This window comes from Thunnus maccoyii, chromosome 15, assembly GCF_910596095.1.
Source record: "Thunnus maccoyii chromosome 15, fThuMac1.1, whole genome shotgun sequence".
In the NCBI taxonomy this organism is placed as follows: domain Eukaryota; kingdom Metazoa; phylum Chordata; class Actinopteri; order Scombriformes; family Scombridae; genus Thunnus; species Thunnus maccoyii.
Window position 1 is genome coordinate 18,319,124 of NC_056547.1, and position 24,446 is coordinate 18,343,569.

Sequence of the window (24,446 nt, forward strand, 5' to 3'; positions counted from 1 at the left end):
TGACAACTTGCTGCATATGCAATAAGACCACCAATGATTTCCAATCCTGCATTCTCCCAGGCAGGGTCAATGGTTTCAGAGTGTTAGAGAAAATAGTCTATTTCAGTGGTTGTCAAACATTTTCACATCAAGGACCCCTAAACTGACACAAATTAGACCAGAGATCCCCATTTGATAAGATTTTGTCCCAGGATCCTCCAGCCGATCCGATTTTTGCTTTTAGATGTTTTATTACAGAAAGTGTATGAAAGCCATGACCAAAATAGTCATACACCCTGTCATTGTGTTGCTTATGGACAGAATTATTGTGAAAATAAATTATTCTCCTTTTTGCTAGGGACCCTCTGGAACCCCCCGAAGGACCCCCGGGAGTCCCTGGACCCCACTTTAAGAACCACTGGCCTATTTATCACTGAGGGCTACATATTTTGGGCTTATCATGTGTTTTTAGGTATGCTATAGAAAAATGCGTTTGAATATAACCTCACCTTAACTACATTGGATGATGCAATTAATCAAATGAGAGAAAATGAGTGACTCATCTGGGCTACTACACGTTACGAACCCGGAAGAGGTTCAGAGGAAATTAACTGACTGTCTTTGGCATTTGGAAAAAAGGAAGAAAAAAAAAGTCGAGTCAAAGTATTTGTTCGTGATTTATCTCAGGCCATAAAATGCGTCCCCACTAAAAAAGATTTACCCGTAGATTTACTGGCGTTGAACTTCTTCGAATTCGTCATGTTACAGAAACTAACAAAAAGCGTTTCCAGTTGAACAAGTTTTCCTTCAAGATAAAAGCGCCAAAATGATGGTAATCAATTTCTTAATCGAATTAGTGAGAGAAGTCAGCGGAAATGGAGAGGAGAGCTACAATAAATAACACAGCACTTATGTTTCTCTTTAATTAAACCAATCATGATAACAGATACCACAATGAACCATGCAGTCACAACACAGTTAATGGCTAGAGCTAATTCTTTAATCAACTATTGCATATACTAAAGTGGATGGAAAGTTGATTTTTATGATGTTCATGTTTATGTAACAGATAATATGGAATTCTGAGTATCCCTCTGAAAACTTTGCAGATCATTTTTTATGTCTCTTTGATTCACCACAAGGGAAAAAAATCAATAGTTTCATTAACTGTTGTTATCGATTTCACTGTATTAGAGTACAATTTAATGCCCCCCTCCACTCAAAAATGTTTTTTCTTCTTGTTCCTACAGTTGGATGTTTGGGTTTCACTGTACAGAATGATGTATGTGCAGAGTTTGACACTGGAAGGCTGTTTTCACATCCATCTACTGAAAGGGGTGCTGTTCTCTGTGTGCTGAAGTGCTGAAAGTTTCTCTGTGCTCGTTGAAAATCAGATTTTAAGGGGTGAACCTATGAGCATGATTTGTGACATCACAAATAGTTTGGAGCCAATCCTGGTCCAATATTCAATTTACAAAAATGTGATGTGGAAATGTGAAGCCTCCAGTGCACAAATGAGAATGGACTTTACAGTGAAAAAGGAGACATCTTGTGTCCAGCTATTAAACTTCTGAAATTAACAATATTTGCATATTCATAGATCCTGGATTTTTTTCAGACAATTTTCAGACACAAACTATTATTGAATGAGGAGTATTGTATGTTCATCTTAAAACATGCCTGGAAGGGATCTTTAAGGTGAGCTGCAGAATTTTATTTTGTAGTTAAACCGGAAACGCATTTTCTCGCTCGGCTAACTTGACACTAGTTCGAACTTCTCCAAATTCAAGAAACAGGTGTTATGCCGAGTTCTGCCTGCCCGCCGAGAATTGCATGCACCTCACGGGAGCGCGCACAGCGAACGGGAAGACTACATTATAATTATTTTTAAGGCAAAGTACTGTGTAAAAACGATATAATGTTCTTTGTCAGCTTCATCAGTAACGACAAAATGATCTGAAGTCTACAGTTTTTGAATGTTTATAGTCATCAGTGTTTAATTAGACTCAGTAGTAGTAGCATTTCTTTGATACATTGGTCTAAAATTTACAAGGTTTCCTTGATTAATTTTTTAAATATTTTTTTGGGTGAACTCTTCAGTGTTCTTTGACGATGTGTTTTTACGCATAGGATTTCAGATAGTTATAGCCTACTAAAATGAGTTTTTTAAAAGCGGGAAAATGAATATGGGGTGTCAAATTCATTCTGTCAAAGTCGATCAAATAAAGTATGAGCTGATGAAACCATTTGATTTGAAGTGTCATTGTGTCAATGGGTGTATGCATTATTCAGCAGAGGTAATTGTTGCTGCTGAGTAGCCAATGCATCCCCTATTATTTCAGCTCAGGTCATTATTAAATGTATGAAATTCACACTGTCGAGCCAAAACGATCCAAAGTATGCGCTCGTAAAAACATTTAATAGATGCCTAGAAATAAAGTTACAGTGTGGACGCATTATGTGCACTAAGGTGTATATACTGAGTCTCATAAAACATTGATGACACAAAACGTTCAAAAACTATAGACTTCAGATCATTCATCATTACTGATAAAGCTGACAAAGAAGATTATATCGTTTTGAAACAGTACTTTGCCTTAAAAATCATTACAATGTCTGGTAGTTTTCCCCTAAGCTGTGCGCGCTCCCGCGAGGTGCATTCGTTATGCGGGCAGGCAGAACTCAGCATAACACCTGTTGGTAAAGTTTAGCCTGCTCCTCCAGAGCTGTATGTAACGTTGTAGAGGGATACTGGCAGTCGTACACTGGTTATCTCTTTTTAATGTCGAAGACGAGATGACGAGTCCGATATTTTAAACTTTTCATTTTGTCTTGCGTAAAACTAAACGAAACGGTGGACTCGGCTTTTGATTTGACCTAGATTTGTTTTGTCTCCAGTAGGAGCCTACAGGTACTTTAACGTTAGCTAGCTAATCCGGGCGATAACTAATCCGAGTTTGATAATCCTTTCACACTTCTCTTCAACACGCCGTTCAAGAGAGTAGAGGAGGAGGAGGAGGAGAAGGAGGAGGAGGAGGTTCCGTCAAGATAAACACTGGAGGTGGAGAAGTAACCGCCGTTAGTTTGGTGGTTGGACATTTGTCAAACCGAATGAAAAGTGACGTGAAATATGTAGTTTAAGGACGTTATTTGGTTTGAAAGTATGCACGTTAAAGTTGAGGTCGTGAAACGGAAACGCGACGAAGCTGGTGAAAGTGAAAGGGTCACTTTAGCAGTAATTGCCAGTGGAGTACAGCTCCCCAGCGCATGAGACCTCTACCCAGTTTTGCGCCGACACGATGGCAGTCTGCGGAAGAAGGAACCGACCCAAGTTACTATTCATCCTCTTCGGAGTCACGTTAGTGGGATATCTCATTTTTTTGAGACACAACTCCGGAGACGTGAGCGACACGAACCGACGAGAGGCCTCTGGAGGGCGAGAGGTGGCGAATGAACAGCTTAAGAAGCCCGTCTATGAGAAGCCCCCCCTGGATTTAAATGCCCTGGGTGAGTTGGGGAGGGCTGTCAAACTGAATCTGAACGGCGAGGAGAAGATAAAAGAGGAGGAAAGCATCAAAAAGCATCAGATTAACACTTATGTCAGTGATAAAGTGTCACTACACAGATGGCTGCCAGAGAGATGGAACCCACTGTAAGTAACTAGATGAGTGCTGTCAACCCGCATATCATATCATATCATATCATATCATATCATATCATATCATATCATATCATATCATATCATATCATATATCACATCACATTATCTCGTAATAAAGTTTAGATGTATTTTAACTCAACTCAACTTTATTTATAAAGCACATTTCATACAAACATGCAGTCCAAAGTGCTTCACATAGCAAAATTAAAACAACACAGACTAAATAAATAAATAAACAAAAGCAAAATAGAAAACACATGTAACACAGTGTGGAGCTCACAGCAAAGTTAAAACCCAGCTTGGTAACTACCAATGAGTCATTGTACTTCTTAAGGGAGTGGAATATGCTGTCGGACTGGAATAGTACTGTAATTACTATCTGAACTTGTTGTCAGTGGGGGTCCTGGGCCCTACTGGACCCGTCAACAAGGCCCGGGACCTGCACTGACATGGACTCTAGCCCGCTCACAGACACTACACGTTAGACTAATGTCAAATCTGTTATCTTATATTGCACTAAGTTTATTGCTCTATTTAAAGCACTTTTGAATTCCCTTGTAATTTGCTATACAAATAAACTTGCCTCGCACATCTGTGACCTCATTGCATCTAAACATGGCGCATTACATGAACACAGCTAGTTGTATTCTTTGTATTATTACACTTGTACATTACATATACTATTTATACTGGGAACATTTGCACATTCCCAGTCAATATCCTGTGCATTATTTTCTACACTCAACAGCTCTCTTCACATAGAATATGTTTCTTCTTGCTCTTTATTGTAAAATTGTATTTATATATTTATACCACTTGTCTTTTGTGGTAATTTTCTCACTTTGTATGGATACTTGTTTTTCTCTTACCTTCTGTTTTTTGATTGTTTTGCACCACAACACTAAGAAAAATTCCTTGTATGTGCAAACTTGCCTGGCAATAAATCTTATTCTAATTCTACTGTGTTCACTTCTCATGGTTAGTCACCTCGCCTCACCTCTCCCCATTCTCCCCCTACATTGCAGCTGCAGAGAGCTGAAGTACGACTACCGGTCCTTGCCGACAACCTCTGTGGTGATCGCTTTCTACAACGAGGCCTGGTCCACCCTTCTGCGGACAGTCCACAGCGTGCTGGAGATGTCCCCTGACATCCTGCTGAAAGAGGTGGTGCTGGTGGACGACTACAGCGACAGAGGTAACAGGCAGGTGGGGGAGAGTCCACGTTCCGTTGAGACAGACAGGCTGATGGGCAGGCGGGCTGGCGGGTCGACCGTCACAAAAGACAGAAATGTTGTCAGAGAGTCACGCAAGGAGGCACACAGACAAGTGGCAGTCACTAGTACGTGGGAGGTAGGTAGAGCGGAGGAGGGTAGACTGACATGTTGGCAGAGAACAGAGATAGAGGATGGTAGTGACATGTCGTGAAACTAAGATCTAGATGATAGGAGAAGGGTAATCTTATACACATCCAGGTGAAGTCTCACAGTTATCAGTGTCACCTGTCTGGGCCATTTTTCTTCCTCCATGTGAATACTCAGAATATTTTTCAAATAATACAATAGTAAGGAATATAGTATGTAAATTCAGTCAAGCACACTGCTCTTGATCAGACTCTTCATTTTCCTAACTGACCTAAAAACTTAGTTACATATTAAGTAAAGAGGGTTTTCTGATCAAGGATTTCCTGGTCTTGTAGCTTGAAGTCACTCAGTGTTTTCTTGTCTGTGCCCAGGCTGTGTAGAAGGAACTGCGACACTTTAAGGGAGTGGTTCTAAGTTGTTTTGGCTCCCAATCCTGGAAATGAAGCATTGCCTGCCTGTGAATGATGTTTTAGATTATTTGATGGAATGCATTAGAGGAGGAGGAGGAGGAAGTGGACAGAGGGGGAAAACAACTTAGTAGTTCACAATCAAAAAGGAAGAATTAAAAAAAACAGACAACTAGTTATTGTAATAGATTAATAAACTACAAATATGTTTACTCATATCCCATAAAACAACCCAGAATGATCTGTTGGTGAACCACAGGTTGATGAGATAACTCAAAAATCTCATTTCTGCTGTGTAATTTCTTCAAGACAAGATACTTGGCAAGTGATTTCCCTGAAACACAGTTGTTTTTTTTTTGTCTTTATCAGCTTTACCAGCTGCTGTTGTTGAAAGCATGTAGCAGATTGTAATTGTTCTCTTGTCTTTGTCTCATTTATTCATATAATGTTCAAAGTGATTTTAAAAAACGTAACTGCTCTCAATATAAACACGGCCTTCATATGTGCACATACAAAAGAAGTCTCTTTTCAGATGTGCTTTTTTATCTTGGTTTGTTTGATTTCTTGAAGCTCACCTGAAGGAGCCATTGGAGAAGTACATCTCAGGTTTGAGGAAGGTGCGACTGATCCGGGCCACCAAGAGGGAGGGGTTGGTGCGGGCCCGGCTATTAGGAGCATCCATTACCACGGGTGATGTGCTGACCTTTCTGGACTGTCACTGCGAGTGTCATGAGGGCTGGTTAGAGCCCCTGCTTCAAAGGTTAGAGGACTCTCAGCAGGAACATTTAAGGACTCTTTCTCTACTGTCTCAAGTATGGCCTTGTGGTTAGAAAGTGCCAAACTGAAGTGTCACAGAGTGAAGCACTGACTCTTTAGCCAGTTAACGGAGCGCTCTTTGTAGCTGACTTCTCTCCTTCCTCCACCAGGATCAAAGAGGAGCCGTCAGCTGTGGTGTGTCCTGTCATTGATGTGATAGACTGGAACACCTTCCAGTATTTAGGGAACTCCGGTGAACCTCAGATTGGGGGGTTTGATTGGCGGTTGGTCTTTACCTGGCACGCTGTCCCAAGCCACGAGCAGCAACGCCGTCGCTCACCCACTGATGTCATTAGGTGTGTCTGTTGGTTCTAGGACAACTTTACAGAACAGGTCTTACATTAATACTTAGACAAATAAAAGCCACGCTAATGGGCTTTGTATTGGACAGGTAAGTAAATATGTCTTAAGATGAACGATACTTATTACTGTTATTTTTCTCTTCAGATCTCCTACTATGGCAGGTGGTCTGTTTGCTGTGAGCAAGAAATATTTCCATTACCTGGGGACGTATGACACCGGGATGGAGGTCTGGGGAGGGGAGAATCTGGAATTCTCCTTCAGGGTAGGAAATAATGTCTTTGTGTGTGTGTTCATGTACATATACACATATTCTGCATGTGCAAGCCCCTGGTTTTATGCAAAAAAAGCTCAATTCATACACTGTCTCCATTTTGACATGAAATATGCACTATTTTTAGCACTAAGACACAACAAACAGCATTAAAAAGGCGACCAGATCTGGTTTATATTTACCAAGCACCACATCCTCATTCCTTGAGAAACCATACTGAAAGAATTATAACTGAAAAACTATTAAAAGAAGGCCGAAGAGCCTAATGCTTTAATTGCAGCAAAGAATTTGTACACCCCTTCCCTCCAATAACTGCAATTTCCCAAAGGGAAGGGACCAAAAATATTTCCCACCATCAACAAAACCAGCTTTTCTGTTTCTCAGCCCCTTCACAACAAGGCTTCGCTTTGTGTCGCTTGATTGAATCATGGCTGAGATGCTAACCAAATCCTCGTGGTGGTGTTGTTGTTGTTGTTGTTGATGTCCCTTAGATTTGGCAGTGCGGGGGCAGCCTGGAGATCCACCCATGCTCCCATGTGGGTCATGTGTTCCCTAAAAAGGCCCCTTACTCACGGAGCAAAGCTCTGGCAAACAGCGTGAGAGCCGCTGAGGTCTGGATGGATGAATACAAAGAGGTCTACTACCATCGAAACCCCCATGCACGACTGGTGAGTTTGCACAGATGTTGTGTGTGTGTGTGTGTGTGTGTGTGTGTGTGCTTTAGCAGTATCAAACAAAACCAAACTTTCCTTTTATAGAGTGTTGTGAAGGCAGTGTATTGTTTTGCAGCCACACTCATCACAAAACTGTCAGATTAATCACTTGATTTCACCAGTGAACACACTCTCAGTCCCCCCCCCCCCCCACACACACACACACACAAAATGACATGTACTCTCCTCTTTCACAAACTACACACATACACACTGTGGTCCTGCTGTGGTGTAATAGCTCCCCTGATTAAGTGACACTTGGGATACATGAGCGGTAGACACCCAAGGTGACAGGGGTGTCAGGGTGTTCCGGTGTGTGATTACCACCTTTCCGTGTCACTCTGTGCCAACGTGGTGTCATCCACCTGTCCTTGACAGGGCGAGAGCAGTGCTAACCCACGGGGTGCCCTGCCTTTGTGTGTGTGTGTGTGTGTGTGTGTGCATGCGTGGGAGGGGCCGGGCCAGTGTGTGACAGTGTAGTTAAGTGGAGAGGCTCTCTAAACACAGATCAGGTGGCGCTCATCTCCCTGAGAGGAGGTAGCCTTGCCAACCTCGCGGTGGCACGACAAACACAATACGACAAAGCCTCTGAACTACACTGCTTGTCTTCGTAGACAAATAGGAAGACATGCGCACATACACAAGGCTCTCTCAGAATTTCTGCTATTTACACAGACATTAACAGCCATACCTAACTAATGATTAACTAAAGTTTGTCAAGATGTTCTGTCTTATATTCCTACTGTAACTCTTAGAGCTCTTAGACTTTCTCAAAGCAGCAGCTACACACACACGGCACGGTCAATTGATCAACTGATAGCTTATCACTAAACTATGTCTCCACCTTAAGTCTACTAACAAGTTCCAAGCCAACAATTTAGATAACTTGAGTTGACCTAATGTATAAACTGATTACTTATTTTCCCTGTTATTCAGGTAGGCAGTAGAGTATCATTGTATATTGGGTTTAAAGGATGACAGTTATCTAAAACTGTCAAGATGGTAAGTTACCTGTCAGTCCATGTGAGTTATGCAACTCTTAGTTAATTAGTAATAATGCAGCATGAAACCTAAATAGACTGTATTCAAAATGCAACTTGTATCAGACAAAAAAAAAAGAGTTAATTGGGAAACATCTGTAAGCATGCTTCTGTTGTTTTCCCACTGCCTTTTTACTCTCTGCTAATTGGCACATCTCTGGTCTCTTGTGCACATCAGATTGACCTCTAGTTGTTCCATTTAGTTTTTGACCCCTTACTGATCCATATACTGGAATGTTGTTCGGTCGCTTTTCATGCTTCCATTTGCTCCTTATTGGCATTTAAGTAGCACCTGTACTGGGCTTTAACTTGCTCCCTGTTGGCTTCATATACTGTAGTGGTCCACACTGACCCTCACTGTCCTCTGATGGTCCTTACTGGTCCTTCCCATTGATAAAAAGGACTGTCTCCTTTGGGAGTCCCTCTCTCGACCAAATAAATTGATGAAGGGACAATTAGTGCTGTGTTTGGGCAAACCACCAACATCCATCATCCTGCAGCGCTGCTGAACCCTTCTTCCAGCAGGGTAGGTGTGCTGAACATATGCTCACTGGCAAATCAAAGTGCAGACTGTGTGCTACCATGCAGGGTAACTCACTCACCTATCATCACTGTGGTTTGTGTGTGTGTGTGTGTGTGTGTGCATAACCATGCACATACAAGTATAGTTTGTACGTGCAAACTTTAAGAGTGAATATCCTCACATGCGCACTCACACACACGTGTAATATAAACAGATTAATCCTCTTGGCTCTTCGACCAGGATGTAGGAGTGGTTTGCTGTTAAGAGGTCTGTTTGTTGGGATGTAATTGTGTAGTTATGGAACAACTATAGATGGTGCTATTGTATACCAATTCAGCCATCAGTCAGAATACTTCCTCTGACACTGTAGCTCTCTGACTGCATCAAGAACGTTCACATACAAAGTTTTTATTTGAATATAATGTAAAATACTACTGGTTGATAATTGGCTTCTTGTAACATCCCTGTAGCATCGGTGTTCCTCCTAATATTGTCTTGGATTTCAGGTTAATCAGGCAGTGAGGTGACGCTACAATAACAAGGTGGAACTATCACTTGTGGTCATTGTTTCCAGGAGGCCTTTGGAGACGTGACGGAGCGGAAGAAGCTTAGAGAGAAGCTGGGCTGTAAGAACTTCAGGTGGTACCTGGATAATATTTACCCCGATATTCACGTCCCAGAGGATCGTCCAGGCATGTTTGGAATGGTGAGAATACATTCAGAGTTGTTTGTCAGCTTCAAATTAGTGTGTGCTTTTACTGATTTTCACCAATTTGATTGTATCTCATCAGGCTGAGCAGTGCAGGCAAGAGACTTTCTAAAAAAAAATAAAAAGTGACATTTCCTTACCTCAAGTTTAAGTTTGGCATTCATTTCCTCACCCGTGTATGAAGTCCTGTAAGTAGTATTTTAATCAATGCATGAAAAGATCAATCGATATGACTGCTTTTTGCTTATTACAGCTGAAAAACCGCGGCAAGACCAACCACTGTTTTGACTACAACCCTGCAGATGAACACATCGTGGTGGGCCAAAGAGTCATCCTCTATCCATGCCACGGCATGGGTCAGAACCAGGTACCGTACTGGACATTAGTCATTTAGGCCACAGGCTGTAAAAATGTTTTTGGTCTGGTGAGAAATCACCCTGACTCTCTTAAACATTGAGAAATTCAAGTGTCATCTTATTAGTCTTTGTTTCACTTGTGTGAGATAGTCATGTCAAGTTATAATTGATTGATTCATCTGCAATGATCTGGAGTTGTGCCAACATATTTGTTACATGAACTTCAAATAGTTCTTCAGATGTCAGTCCCTATACTACCCCCCCCCCCCCCCCCCCCCCCCGTGCCCATTCACCATGCTATTCCTCCTCCTCATCTTTCTCTTGACTTTTAACTTTCCCTTTCTCATTACCTGTCATCTCCTCTTTCTCTCTCCTCCCATACCCTTCCTTCTCACAGTCATCTCATTGCACATTAACTTTAAAACAGACCCTCCCTACTCTTCTATTATCCATGATGCCTTGTTTTCCATTTGCCTAAGAGACAGTAGCAATCATGGTCATAAATACCAGCTCGGACTCCCTCAAAGCGAAGATACAGTCTTCTTGTTTCACAATAGGCTGCAGGGGTTTGTAATTGCATTTTTACAAATCTGGGAATAGTGGACTCTCTTGCATATCCCAGGTTGAAAAATGATATGTTTGCTCTGTTGATACAAACAAAGGAGAGTGCATCTCACAACGCCTTTATCCTCTGTGGTAGTCTTTAAGGCACTGTGAAATTTACCATTGTTTTTCCAGCAGCCCTCTGTGGACACACACTGATGTTGTCTCTGCTGGAAGTTGGCTCTGCAGTGCCTGTGCTGTCTGCTGTATTGGAGTGCTCTCTATGCTGCAGAATCACTTTCATTCGTAGTCTGTGCCATAGCACACAAGCAGTACACGTGTGTGTGTGTGTGTGTGTGTACACACAAATGCACACAGAAGCCATCTCTCAGTACACCATGTTCACTTGCTTTCTTGCTGCATATCCTTCTTCTGAGTCACACATATACATTCATACACTGTACATATGCTTGTGCAGATTCCGTGACAGTGGCTTGGACTCCGTCGTGACGATCATTTATGACTGATACGTTGTAACAATAAAAGTTGTGTTTCCATCATTTGTGTTGAAGTGCAAAAAGATTTTGAGCTGTTGCGTCTCCTCCCACAGTTCTTTGAATACTCCATGGATGGTGAGATCCGTTACAACACAAGGGAACCTGCTGGATGCATTGTGGGTGACAACATCAGCACATACCTGACTGTCCAGCCATGCAAAAAGCGAGGGCAACCTATACCAGTGGACCAGAAATTTGTCCTCCGAGAAGTAATGAGTATATTTCTGTTTTTAGTGTCTGTATCTGTACTTGGCTCATTTTACTACGTGTATTGATCACTATCCAATCCACCTTTATAAAAAAAAAAAAAAAAGAGGCAGTGTGTATGGTGAGACAGCAGTGGAAGTAGTTATGAGATAAGAAGTAACAAGATGGCAGTGAAAGTGAAAGATGGAATGTTTACAAGATGTGACATGAAATCTGACTCAGGTCCACATGACAGTTTCCTTTTAAAATTTCTTTGTTGTTGTTCTTCTACTTCTCTAATTTTCTTCTTGTTGAATTTTCTTAGACTATGGAGTTTTTGTGCCCTTAAATAGTATTTGCTGGCAGAAACCATTTGAGGAGCATTTATTAATGTTACTTTGTTGTAATACAACTACAAAACATTTCTTGTAATACTCACTCTACATCTGGCTGTTTTCAGGATGGCAGCCTGTACCACGTGATGAGCCAGAAGTGTGTTGAAGCAATAGATAAGACCGACAACGGGACACCAGCGCCATCACTCCAACCCTGCTCTGGGAGCCTCCACCAAAAGTGGTTCTTTGAGGAGAGAACATAATAGTATCAATCTAGAATATACAATATGTATACAAATACTTTTAATTCAGGGCCAGTATCCTGAGGAGGGATTTGACTGAATTGAATTGCTAAATGTTTTTTGATACGTTTGCCTTGCTCTAAAAGGAGCCCAAAGGAGAAGAGAGGCACATGTGCTCTCTTCCAAACATCAATCTTTGCACATTTTTGTGCCAGCTGGATTTAATGGACCAATAAGTAATTATACTGACTACTTACTTTCTGAAGTATTTTTGAATATATATGGGAACGATTTTCTTTCTTGGATGCTGTTGCTGGGAGACAGGAGCCTACTGGAATATACATTGATTTTTCTAATCATGGAAATGCTTGAGAATCAGTGATAACCTGCACAATTGTACATGCTGGAATTTTTCTTTGTTTTTACTCACTCCACTACTGGTGCAATCTTGCGCTGAAACATGTGCATCCATCTGAATGAGAACAAATGCTTTATACCTCTGTCAACAAACCCGGAGCTTCTCGTCAGCTTGTGGCCGGCATTTTCAGAGGCACATCATGAAGCATATTAAAATATTGTCGTCTTCTCCTGTAGAGGGGGCCAACGCTCCTCTCTGCAAGTTCTGTTCTATCACTGTGTTCTGTATTTGTCAAGAGAAAGTGGGACAAATCTTCAGGTATTTTGTTAAGAACCTTTCAGGACGTTTTGAGTGCTTGCTACTCTTACACACCAGTGGCTTAGAAAAAAGCCTCGGATCACAGGCATTAATGCAAGTACCTAGTACCTCTTCAACTTAATCACCTAACTACTGATAACAGGAGAAACTCCAGTCTCATTCCGTTCTGCTTTGACTGAAGTCACTTTGCAATGCAAATCTAACTGAAGTAAAATGACACGAGTCATTTTACACGAGTCATTTGACTAGTTTTTCATAGTAAGCGCTTTTTTTTTCAGTGTAGTGTCACTTGGTACTTGCGTCTGTATAGTGCTCTTTAAATGATATGCAGCTTCAAAAGACTAAATCATAGCCATATTTTATGGATTTACTTCATGTGGTGTCAACTGTTTGTTTGAAATGATGTATTCTCTAGATGAGACTAAAATTATTGTTATTTCATAGCTTCACGGCAGACATATCTCAACTTTAGTCTTAACTAAGTGGGAATTCATACATTTACTGCTGGTAAATGTAAATGCACAGACATTGAATTTGTAAGGTGGGAACTGGAGCTTCTTCTTCATCTTACCTGTCCATTTGGAGCCCACATAAAGTGCCTGATGTAAAAAAAAAAAAAAAAAAAAAAGATCCTATTTAAAGATTCCCCCCCAGGAAATGCTCTTGTACTGAATGTATATATTGTCACGGAAAGACAGCAGTAGTCAGAGTGATGACAGAGTGTCTGCACACTTACAGTATGTATGCTCCCCTGCTGAGAATATGCACAAGCAAGGAGGCATTCCCTTGAGTGTATGCATATTACTCTGGTGGGTTGGACTGGTTTGTACACATTGCTTCTGTTTCCATCCGTCAGAATCAGACAACTATAGATCTCCCCTGTTCTGAGCTGTGGTCACTTGTGTGGTGGTCCCCCAGGCTATGCTGCGGGACCAAGGGAGACTCAGTAGAGGGGTAGACTGTTGTGGGTGTCTCCAGAGTGCTGGCAATGCCAGATGGCTGCCTGATTGATTTTCCAGACCTCTCCCAATTCTTTATCACCACCCTTTCCTCTCTGTGTCAGAGATGCACAATGGAGGTTTTATCTTTTGGACCAGCGCCAGCCAAATCCTCCTCAGATGAGCACTTGTATACTTGTGTGCTTGAGGTTTGATTTATGAACAGAAGTCATCAAGAGTACAGTTTCTGGTAACAGAAGCAGATAATGGAGGAGACTGAATGAAGCAATTGGTGACCTCTTTCTTACTATTAACCTCCGCAGGCTGTTGGCCCATCAGTCTCAAAGGAGCTTTGTTAGGAATTGATGTTAGGGGGCGATCGTACTTAAATAGATTTTTACTATTGATTCTGAAGGTGTACTCACAGTCAACATAAGATAAATGGAGTTTGGAGTTTGCCAGTACCACAACGGGGGAGTTGAATAGAATCCTTTTATTTGCCAAATATAATGAATGTACAGTAATGTGTGAAGGTGATGTTGCAGGAGCATGCTAACATCTGTGCATATGAGCTCACATAGTACAAGCCCAAGGGGACAGTGCAAGATGTGCAAAGAAATTCTTACTGTACATTTACAATCCTACAGTGCATTGGAAAAGAGTATTATCGAATAGTTGAGTAAGGTGAAGGCACACGATAAGTTCCAGGCATATTGGATTAAAGTCCATAAAGGCTTTCACCGGCATTATGAGTGGTACATATTTGTGTTGATAATAAGTGAAATGGACCAAATAACCAAAAGGAAGATTATGGTCAACACCAGAGAGGGAGGGGAGGGAATTTTTTGGGTGATAAAGGTAAAAAGGGCTGGTAGAGTATGGTGACAATTTCCTACAGTAGCTGTGCATGGTCCCTAGCAATCCTGCAAAGTCCCGTTGGCTTTTCCCATTGAGTTTCCCGTGATTTAAGACTTGAGAAAGTTGCTTTGGAACAGGTGAAATTGGCCTCTTAATACAGTGCTCATGCTTTATTTATTGAACACTTAAGAAGTGACAGCTTTACCATTTGCATCAGTTCGTGTCTTTAGCCTGTGAGTGCAGTATAAATATTCTATCCTCTTATTAAAAAAGGGTTATTTATTGTGGCCATCTGTTATTCCAGACATGTCCTAGATAGTAAAAGATTTTTTACGGTGGCGTTATATTGTATGCTAATTTAATATGGTCCACACAGCCGCAATAAAATTGATATTTGCCAGTTGGAGCCGTATCTTTCTGGCAGGTCATATAGGGCTTTTGTATCCACCAAACCTGTGTCGTAAACAGTAGCGATATTCCAGGGATCTGTTGAGATTGTATCACCTTGTCCTAATGGACAATGCAGCGCTGCTTTACAATAGGATGCAACATTTTCTGTTTTTAATGATTAACAAATCCCAGTGGAGACATTTCAGTTATTTAAGCGGTAAACATGCACAAATAATAATAATGCTGGAATTCAACACCGTGTCTGGTGTGGTAATGCTGTCGGTAACCCTAGCGGCCTTATGTTGTTATTAGGAAAATGAAGGATGTACTGAACATTGTTTTTGTATTTGTTCGGCCCAATAAATGGACCACATCTGATGTCAATGTACCCTTTTAAATATTGTCAAATGAAACTCAAAATAAGTAAAAACAAACTTACTCATGGATTATTGTTTTTGCCTGTTCTTGCTCATTATGCCTTTTGTTTTTAATCTTCTTATTATGTCTTAAAAATGTGTATGAACATTGAAAACACTTATGGCGGGCTTCATTTATATAAAAAAGAAAAAACATCCTAAAAATACTTTAGATCTCACTGTACACCATTGTGCATCCATTAAACTGTGACTCATCCGCATCCACGATGACAAAAACAGACTATCATCCACATTTAACTTTGATGGAGACATGAATCAAGATGCTCGGAGGGTAATGAGAGAAGAAAAAGAGAGATGGAAAGACGAGAGTGAGTTCTCCAACCATATCTGATTGGGTTGATCACCAGCTGCTGAGTGAAAATGTCGTGCCCACGCCAAGTCGCTCTGTCTCCCCCGGTGTTGAAGCTCTGCCCTGCAGTCTCTCTCAGTTACTCATTGATGATGCTTTTGTTTCATAGGATACGGGTGGGGGGGTTGTATGTGTGGGGGAGGAAGGGGGGGGCATGTTTTTGTAACAACAGCATGAAAAGGGAGTAAAATAATCTTTAGTATCTTTCAAGTTTTTCACACAGAGACGATGCTGTTGCCTCTTTATTGGATTAGAAAAGGTAAAATTCCACACAAGTGCATCTTTTAATCTCAGCTCAGTAAGTGCACCACATTGCTGGAACATTTGTACCCTACTGAAGGCGCCGCATGAGACAAGCTGGTTTCTCTCTCGCTCAGGATGACATGCTCTGATGGAAAACTTGCCAGAAATCTTCACATTCTGACAAATGCTGCCTAGACGCCACTCTGCTGCTTCCCAGGAAAATGAGAAGCGCTGCACGAGGCTGTGATTCTGCTGTCTCTAGCACCGTCTCATCCTAATCTTTTGGGTGCATCCCTGTGAAATACGCGGTACAAAATAGCGAGCGCACTCTAAAACATCCTAAAATTTCAGTTCAGTGTGTCTACAGAAAGACGCCGTATATTGCTGCAATCTCTGCAAACAGTGTAGGCCTAGTTTTTGATCTGCTGTGGCATACATGCAGCACTACAGTCTCCCGCACCCCATATGTGTCTTTAATGATAATGCAAAACAAGGCTCCCCACGGTGCAACTCTTTGGAGATGCTCAGGCTTCAGTTGTCAGGGAGCGAGAGGAACCATAGGAGGAGCAGCACACACACATACACACACACACACACACACACTGATAGGAGGCCATTTCCACACTGCATGTCAGTTTAGTTTATGTAATCCCCAATACCCAGAACAGCTCAGGAGCAGTGGCTGTTGGCTGCATACATTAGATGACACACTTTCACTTTCAGGAGGGACTCCAGACGGTGCAGTAAACATGTGAGGCCTAGATACAGAGATAGCATTGCATTTCTTATGCACCACCACTGACTGCCATCTGATTAGGTAGATCATGTAGTGAAGATAGCAGTGAGGCTTCCATATAAGTATTCAGTCGGTAAATTAGTTAAAATAACCATGACCAATTCCAGTTCAACAGTTACTTTATGTCTGAGCATTATTGATGTTTATTAGCTGGATCATGTGTCATTTCCATTCTGCAGAACTCCTCATTTTCAGAGAATTAATTTATGCAAGGAGCAAGAAAGACTTCAACAGCAATCGACCTTGATAGTATCCAGTATGGGAAAATGTTTAGGATTATAAGAGCAACTGTGAAAAGTTTCGTTTTTATGCTCCCACAAAAACATGCGTTCATACAGCATCGATATGAAACCCAAATTTGCAATAACACTTCAGCACTGTAAGCATAGGAGGAATTATCCAAATACTTAAGGGGCCAGTTTCACAGACATGCCTAGATGTAAGTCTTTTTCAGCTGAAAGCCTACTTCAATGTAGGATCAGGCGTATCTAATCCTTGTCTGTGAAACCATCCAATTCAGCATCAAAGGCAGATAGCTTGTTGCTTATTTGCCTCTAGTCACCCCTGTGTCTTTTCTGGTAGAGTTGAACTCACCAGGAACTCGATCGAGGAATATTGTAAAAAAAAAAAAAAAAAAAAAAGGCTTGACTTTCCAAAATACGATTCAAGAGAAGTTGTTCTTTTCACTTTGAGTCATGCAGCAATTTGAATCCCGACTTCTTGAATGTAATTGATAATTTGCCAACTTTTCATTTTCTCATTAAAAAAAAAATCTTATGATCCCATTCCCAGTCTGAGCAGTTTGAGCATAAGTGTGACACATTAAAAACGACTAGATGAGGATATTTGACTTTGATTATGAAGGCGATTGTGGATAATATCTCAACCTTTTGCAATTACCGCCACACTTAGAGTGTTAGCTGTAAATTAGATAGACCATAGCTTTGTTAATGACATCAATGGACACGTCCTTGATAATGAGTCACTTGTCACTTGCTCGGAGTTGCTACACAGATGATTCTGACCACAGGCGCTCTGCTGCAAAGTGAGGAATATGACAGGTTGTTTCTGATCATGATCATGTGCTTGCAGTTCTTGAATTTGTGACACTTGGATGAGTCGTTAACAAGAAATTATGATGTAATCTGAACATACTTAATTTTTCCCTGAATGACACAGACAATATATGATCAGATTACAGCAGGGTTAACAAATAGGATTTTGTTTATTATTAAATTTGGAGGATTAATCACAGAAAAATGACTTTGGAAGCATTAAGATGTGATATGCTCTTTCAAATAGTGAAATAAATGTTATCTAGATGACAGGGGAAGCAGGAGAGTAGATGATAAACACAGAGTGCTCTTGTGGCTTTGGAGCATAAAAGCTGCTTCTACTCTCTGAAATAATTTTGAAATTCAACATACACATTTGGTGTTGATTTATGATGTGTTTTATCCCTTTTGTAATGTTGGAGGTTATTGTAATAATGGTTCTCTCCGTGATATTAAACAAGAAGTTTTAATGACGGAAGTTTGACTGGTGGGAGCTTGTTGGTGACATGGACGTTATAGTACATATCTTAAAATGTATTCTAATATTTCATGGGCTTTGATAATGTTTTTAAGACAAAATCTCGACTACAAAAATGCAGTAGTAAGTGACACATATCACTCTGAATAGCTGGATTTGGCTTGCACTTAAAGACTTAAAAGACAGAATAGCAGAATGCAGATCTTGTGTGATATTTATGGTGACACTGCCAATGGATTTATTGATGAGAAGCGTTTCCGTGGTGAGAGAGAGGAGAACAGTCACAGCATATATCACACTTGTCCGCTGAAAACTGGAGTCTGTCGCTCTTTTCTCTCCCACAGCAAATGGACATGGCAGAGCCTGGAAAAAATGAGTATATTTGAATTTGTAATGTAGATGACACGGATGGGGGTATAAATAGGAATTGAGGCAATCTGTACTGTGGTCTCTTATTTTGCGCAAATTTTCCAGTACGTTGAAGTTGCCTCTCCAGATTCTGATTGATGTTTCTCTGCAGTGATCCTTTCATACTGTGTTTTCTTTCCCTGTCGGGTGCAATGTTGAACGGCGTCTAAGAGCAAATCATCATGTTTGGCAGAAATTATGTATTCTGCTAAAGAGAACACATTGATTCACACCCCGGCAGACTGTGATTTTTCACAGCCTCCCCCAACATAGCCTACATTGACAGAATACCTCTTTAAATGTGTTCCTACGAGATAAAATGCTTCCACAGGCGATTAACCATTCCACCCCACTCCCATTCATTTCACTTCATCAGATTACTTGATTGCTTGCTAAATGGACTGCCTCTACCCCCAGGGAAATACACTGTATGTATTTCCTTTGGACAAAATGAGATGTGGTTGATTTATTTTTCCTCGCACACTGTGTTTTTAGACATTCAATCAGCCTTAGTTCAGTTCAGTCAAGTGTACCTCAGGTTCTGAGATATTATTAATCCTTTCCGACACCTATTTTATATTCAGGTCTACATAGTGGCCTAAAGCGGTTTAAAGAGTTTCAGTTTGTGAAAAGTGAAGCTGGGAAAATATCAGTGGTAGTTTACAAATTATGTAGACTGAATTAAACAGAGAATCATGTTTCTGTTCCAACCTTGCAGATTTCCTCCAACAAACTAAAATCTATTTATCCAAAGGCTACCAGTCTGAGTCTCGCTACCTGCCTCATAAACAGTATTTGGTAGAGGAAATAGTGAGACATTTTGGGAAAGACACTTATTTGCTTTCTAGCCAAGAGCTAGATAAGAAGATTGATACTATGCTCATGTTTGTCCATTAAAGGTGCAGTGTGTAGAATTTAGTGGCATATAGTGGAACAAACTTGGTTGAAATGGAATACAATATTCACTAGCATGTTTTCATTAGTGTATAATCACTTGAAAATAAGAATTGTGTTTTCATTACCTTAGAATGAGCCCTTTATATCTATGTAGAGAGTGGAGCCCGCCATGTTGCACCACCATGTTTCTACAGAAGCCCAGAATGGACAAACCAAACACTGGCTCTGGCGTGTTTTTTGCAAGTTTCGCAGCCCACTAGATGCCACTAAATACTGCATCTTTAAATATGAAGCTGGAGCCAGGAGATGCCTAGCTTAGCTTAGCCTAGCCTAAAGAATGGGAGTGGGGAGGAAACAGCTAGCCTAGCTCTGTCCAAAAGTAAAAGTCCAACTACAGTACCAGCACTGCTAAAGCTCACCAATTAACAAGTTATATCTAGTTTGTTTAATTGGCCAAGAAGTGGTCTGGCACATAAACTGCAACCAACATTTTTACACACGGTTTTTGCACAGAAAACAAAATATAGCTAATTTGTTAATTAGTGAGTTTTAAAGGTGCCTTTGGACAGAGTTAGGCTAGCTGTTCCCCCTTCATTATGCTAAGCTAAGCTAAGCTAACCTTCTCGTAACTCCAGCTTCATATTTCTAGTACAGACATGAGAGTTGTATCAGTCTTTTTATCTAACTCTTGGCAAGAAAACAATTAAGCATATTTCCTAAAATGTTGAACAACTCATTTGAAACTACAATCTGTATCCCAGCATGCTCAGTTTCTGACAAGGAACCTAAGTCATCCATCCCTGAGCCAGATCATTGACATCCTATGTGAAAGGCTGCTGTAAACTTCCTCAGAGACTATTCAAGAGAAGATTCAGTGCAGGTGTCTTAAGACACAGCAAAGACTTAATTTTAGCTGTTGAGAAATGGCTGACTGAGATCTCGCTGCTGGATGCTGTTTTTCTCATCCTTCTCCCAGGAGCTGAAATAAGTCCTACACCTCAACGTGCTCTTGATTTGGAGAGCTAAAGACATTGACATTGCTTTTCAAAGTGTATGATTAAATTGAATTCTGCCTTCTCTTGAGGGGCTTTTTCACTTAAGGGGGGTAGTGATGCAGGTCAAATGAACAGATCCCTTGCTGTCTGGGTGTAGTCATGTGTGAATTAAACGCCTCATCACTTTGCAGAGGCAGTGTCAGCTTTGTAAGTTAATTGTGATGGTCTTCCACATGTACAATATCCACACATGAGCATGAGTGTGCTGTCTGTATACCCAATACAACCTGACACACCAATCTCTGAAGTGTGATGTCCATATTTTATTCTTTTCAGCTGTAAGATGTTGAGTTTAGACACATTACCATATTCTGGGCTTATTCTGAATGAAAATGTTTTTAAGAAAATGATTTTCCACCCAGAGAATTAATTACTGTAGTCTATTAATCTTATCTGGTGGTGCTGAGGCAGTGGATAAAAAACTGGTGAGAAAAAAAAGTAGCAGGAAGCAGTCAAGCTCCAAGCTCAAGCATCTGAGAACTGGCTAATGTTTTTTTAAGAGAGAGGCAGCACTTAGAGTTCTTTAGCAGTCGCCAAGTCTAGGAAAAAAAATCTATCACTGCCTCTGCATAATTCATTACTGATGTGATGATGATGATGTGCTTGGTCAGACAGACAACCAACTACCCTGGCAATGGAAATTTAACTTAGATTGATGCCGCATACACAGTATTAATCATCTAAGTCATTGAGCTGATCCCTTTTCCAGAGTTGATAAAATATATTCATCGAGGAATGCCTGTCGACATGGTTATCCACGCAGGATACTTTTTTTTTCTAACAGTAGTTTCTCTTTATAAATTAAATAGAATGTATTCCTTGTTGTTTCCACTAAGCCCCCTTTCCTCAGCACCTTATCTACTTCCACTCTTGTGTAAGTTCTTGTTAAAATCCTTGCTGGCATTTCAAGATGTCTCTTCCTGTTGAGAGCTAAAGCCTGTAGTAGAAGTTACCACATCTCTGGAAAACAAGATTTAGCGTATTGCCAAAAGTTCTCAACACTGTTGGTCAAACTTACTTGTTGCTTTTGAAGCTTTCAGTCACATCTTGCAGCCTTTCTCAATGAATGTGGTTGAGCAGAGGAAGGCCATGAGATGAGGTTGTAACTTTGGAAACAACAAGCAAAATGGCTTGTTGCATGGCTCCTGGAATGGTAATGTTGTTTGGTCGCTTGGTCCATCACTTTGGTCAAGATTGAATACAACTATTGGATGGGTTGTGATGAAATTCTGTACAGATATTTATGATCACCAGAGGATGAATCCTAATGACTATCCCTCGATTCTTCATCTCGCGCCATCATGGGATAAAAATCTTGAATTTGTCCAGTACTTGGACAAAGTGCAGTCTAACACTGCTGCTAGTGTGGCTGTAGATGCTTAGTCCTGTTTTTGTCAAGATGCTGATTCCAAAGTCAAGAATGAGCCTTCAAGCTCAAATTTTAATGAAGGATATTGTATCTAAGAGATAATAGTGTTATCATGACCAAAAGGTCTTAAAATGTGGTGACGATTGAAAGGTTAGGTATACATTTCCTACACAATCAGTGGGGTATTTATTTTCTACACACATTGCCTCTTCTGGTGCATGGTGCCAGCCTGGTTAAGCAGCAGAGCATTGTGGGTGCAGAGTTCCAGTGAATGCCAGAGCAACAGCATTGACCTTTCCAGTGTGCTGATCGATAAGGCTCAACATCGCAGGGCTCCGGAAATCTCTCAGCAGAGAGACATGGAACAGAAGACTCACACTGTCAGATGATGCACTAATTGCTTGTGGTTGCTAACCTCATCTATCCCTGCTGGGTGGATCTTAGTGGTATGATCCAATCCCCCTGCCCCTGGGCAGTTCTGTGGGCCCACAAATCACTGGAGACCATGGAGCCAGGTTGTTTAAGTCCCCCTATTTAGCATTTATAAGCAGTATACAACCATTTAATGAATGGTTTATAACACACTATAATGCAGTTGTATGGACATTTTAAGTGTTTATTAGTGTACAGTCTTTGCCAGCAATTATAACTTCTCCTACTTTATATTATTATAAATGTGTTTCACTACATTATATTGTCATCCATGATCTGTTTATACACCAGCCTCCAATTATGGGTGCCCACAAGAGGAGTTATAGTTGTCAAATACATTAATAAAGACTTATATCTGCACAACAACCAAATTACAGTGCGTTTAAACCATTTATAAAATGTGCGTGTACTGCGTATGAATAGTAATAGGGAAGCCTAAAGTAAAGTGTAACCAAAAAGGTTCATATAGATCACTGCAATGAGTCTATGGAGCATATGAATTATAATGATATGAAGTACCTGATATAATAATGGGTAACATGAGCCTCATATATATATTATATATATATATTTAATGAATAGTGTGGTATAATGGTATGTTATGAAAATCCCATTGCACTTCATCATTGTTTTGAAAGCCCTTGCACTCCTGTATTGATATGCTACATGAAAAGGAACAGAAAACATAAGCTTCCCTTGATAAGAGCATTTGATAAATGCACAAAAAAATGCATACAACACCCTGGAAATCTGAATAAGTGCTCACACTGCTCTGTATAAATGCCCAGTTTTTTAGTAGCACAAAGTGACAGGTGAGCAATGGTCAGCGGTTAGCGGTATGGAAATGGTGCATGTAGGACTGTGCCCATTGAACCTGTTTGCTGGTAATGAGCCTGCAGACATGTGGAGGAGTGGCAGTGAGCAGGGCCAACTCCTCTTACTGCCTAACTCTGCTTTCATCGCCCTGCTTTCATCAAGCTCAAGTGCCACAGCTATTAGACCTTTGTGCAATGTTGAAGGGGGGGAAGCTGAATGTGCCAGCACGGTTGGCTAGGTTACATCCAAACTGCTTCCCACAGCAGCTCTTTCATTAACTACTCAAAATTATGATTTGTCTTAAGCATTTTGATTTCTTAAACATACCGCATGAATAGATTTGGTCCCTTTTAATTGTATTGTTTTTTGGTGTGGTTCTTTGCCTCAAAAAAAATCCATCATAGTTCAAAAGTGAGGCTAAATAAACAATCTAATTTACAGATTTTGAAGTGAGTTATTTCAGTAATTGTGAACCATCTAAAATGATGCAACTTCACATAATATAACCTGAATCTGAAGATAAAACATCTTTTGTAACTAATGTATTGCACAAATAAGTGGAAACAGGCATTCACTCACATGAGTCGCGGACAGAGAAGGAAACATATTGCTGTTCCTCTAAAATGCCTTTGAATGACCTGAGTTACTCACCACCTGTGGAGGATTTCACAACATATTCACTCTTCTTGTCCTCAGTTGTCTCTTTATTTTATTTTTCCCCCCTCATTCTCCACTTTCCTCATTGCTTCTTCATGCTTCTTGAATGTGAATGACGTGGTGATAGTACACTGTTCAGAGCACATTGCCTTGAATAACCAACCTCTCACATCCTTCACTGGATGCCAGAACAAGCTTGATGGGTGTCAACAGAGTGGCAGGTACGTTACGTTGTTTTCTCTTTCTACCAACATGCTTTCATGAAGCAAACACACAAAAGATGTGAGGAGTGATGTTGGAGACACAAAATCTATTGAGTGGAGGCAGCCAGAGGCAGACTATGAAGCTCCTGCCAGAGAGGAGCCAGTGAGTGAGTGGCAGGTGGCCTGGCCCCAGGGACTCCTAATGAAGAGAGTCTGCCTGCCTGCTTATCGATCCAGCCACACATCAGCTGATCTGATGCCTGGCAGACTGGGGGGGGGGGGGGGGGGGGGGGGGTGCCTTAATGGGCACCTGGGGCAACACACACACACACAGAGGACAAAAACCTTGTTTTCAACAGGTGTATTTGTGTGTGCTTGAATGGGAAC

General features: G+C 40.9%; 1 protein-coding gene across 1 annotated transcript; it reads left to right on the top strand.

Annotated features, from left to right (window-relative positions):
• The first annotated feature begins 2,671 nt into the window (after window positions 1–2,671).
• galnt12 (UDP-N-acetyl-alpha-D-galactosamine:polypeptide N-acetylgalactosaminyltransferase 12) lies at window positions 2,672–15,310 on the top strand. Its single transcript, XM_042436026.1, has 10 exons — window positions 2,672–3,631; window positions 4,666–4,835; window positions 5,979–6,168; window positions 6,335–6,520; window positions 6,672–6,789; window positions 7,290–7,466; window positions 9,649–9,780; window positions 10,037–10,150; window positions 11,293–11,448; window positions 11,886–15,310. Exons 1-10 carry the CDS (start codon window positions 3,279–3,281, stop codon window positions 12,021–12,023), a joined length of 1,734 nt encoding a protein of 577 aa, XP_042291960.1. The 5' UTR covers window positions 2,672–3,278; the 3' UTR covers window positions 12,024–15,310.
• The last annotated feature ends 9,136 nt before the right edge of the window (window positions 15,311–24,446 follow it).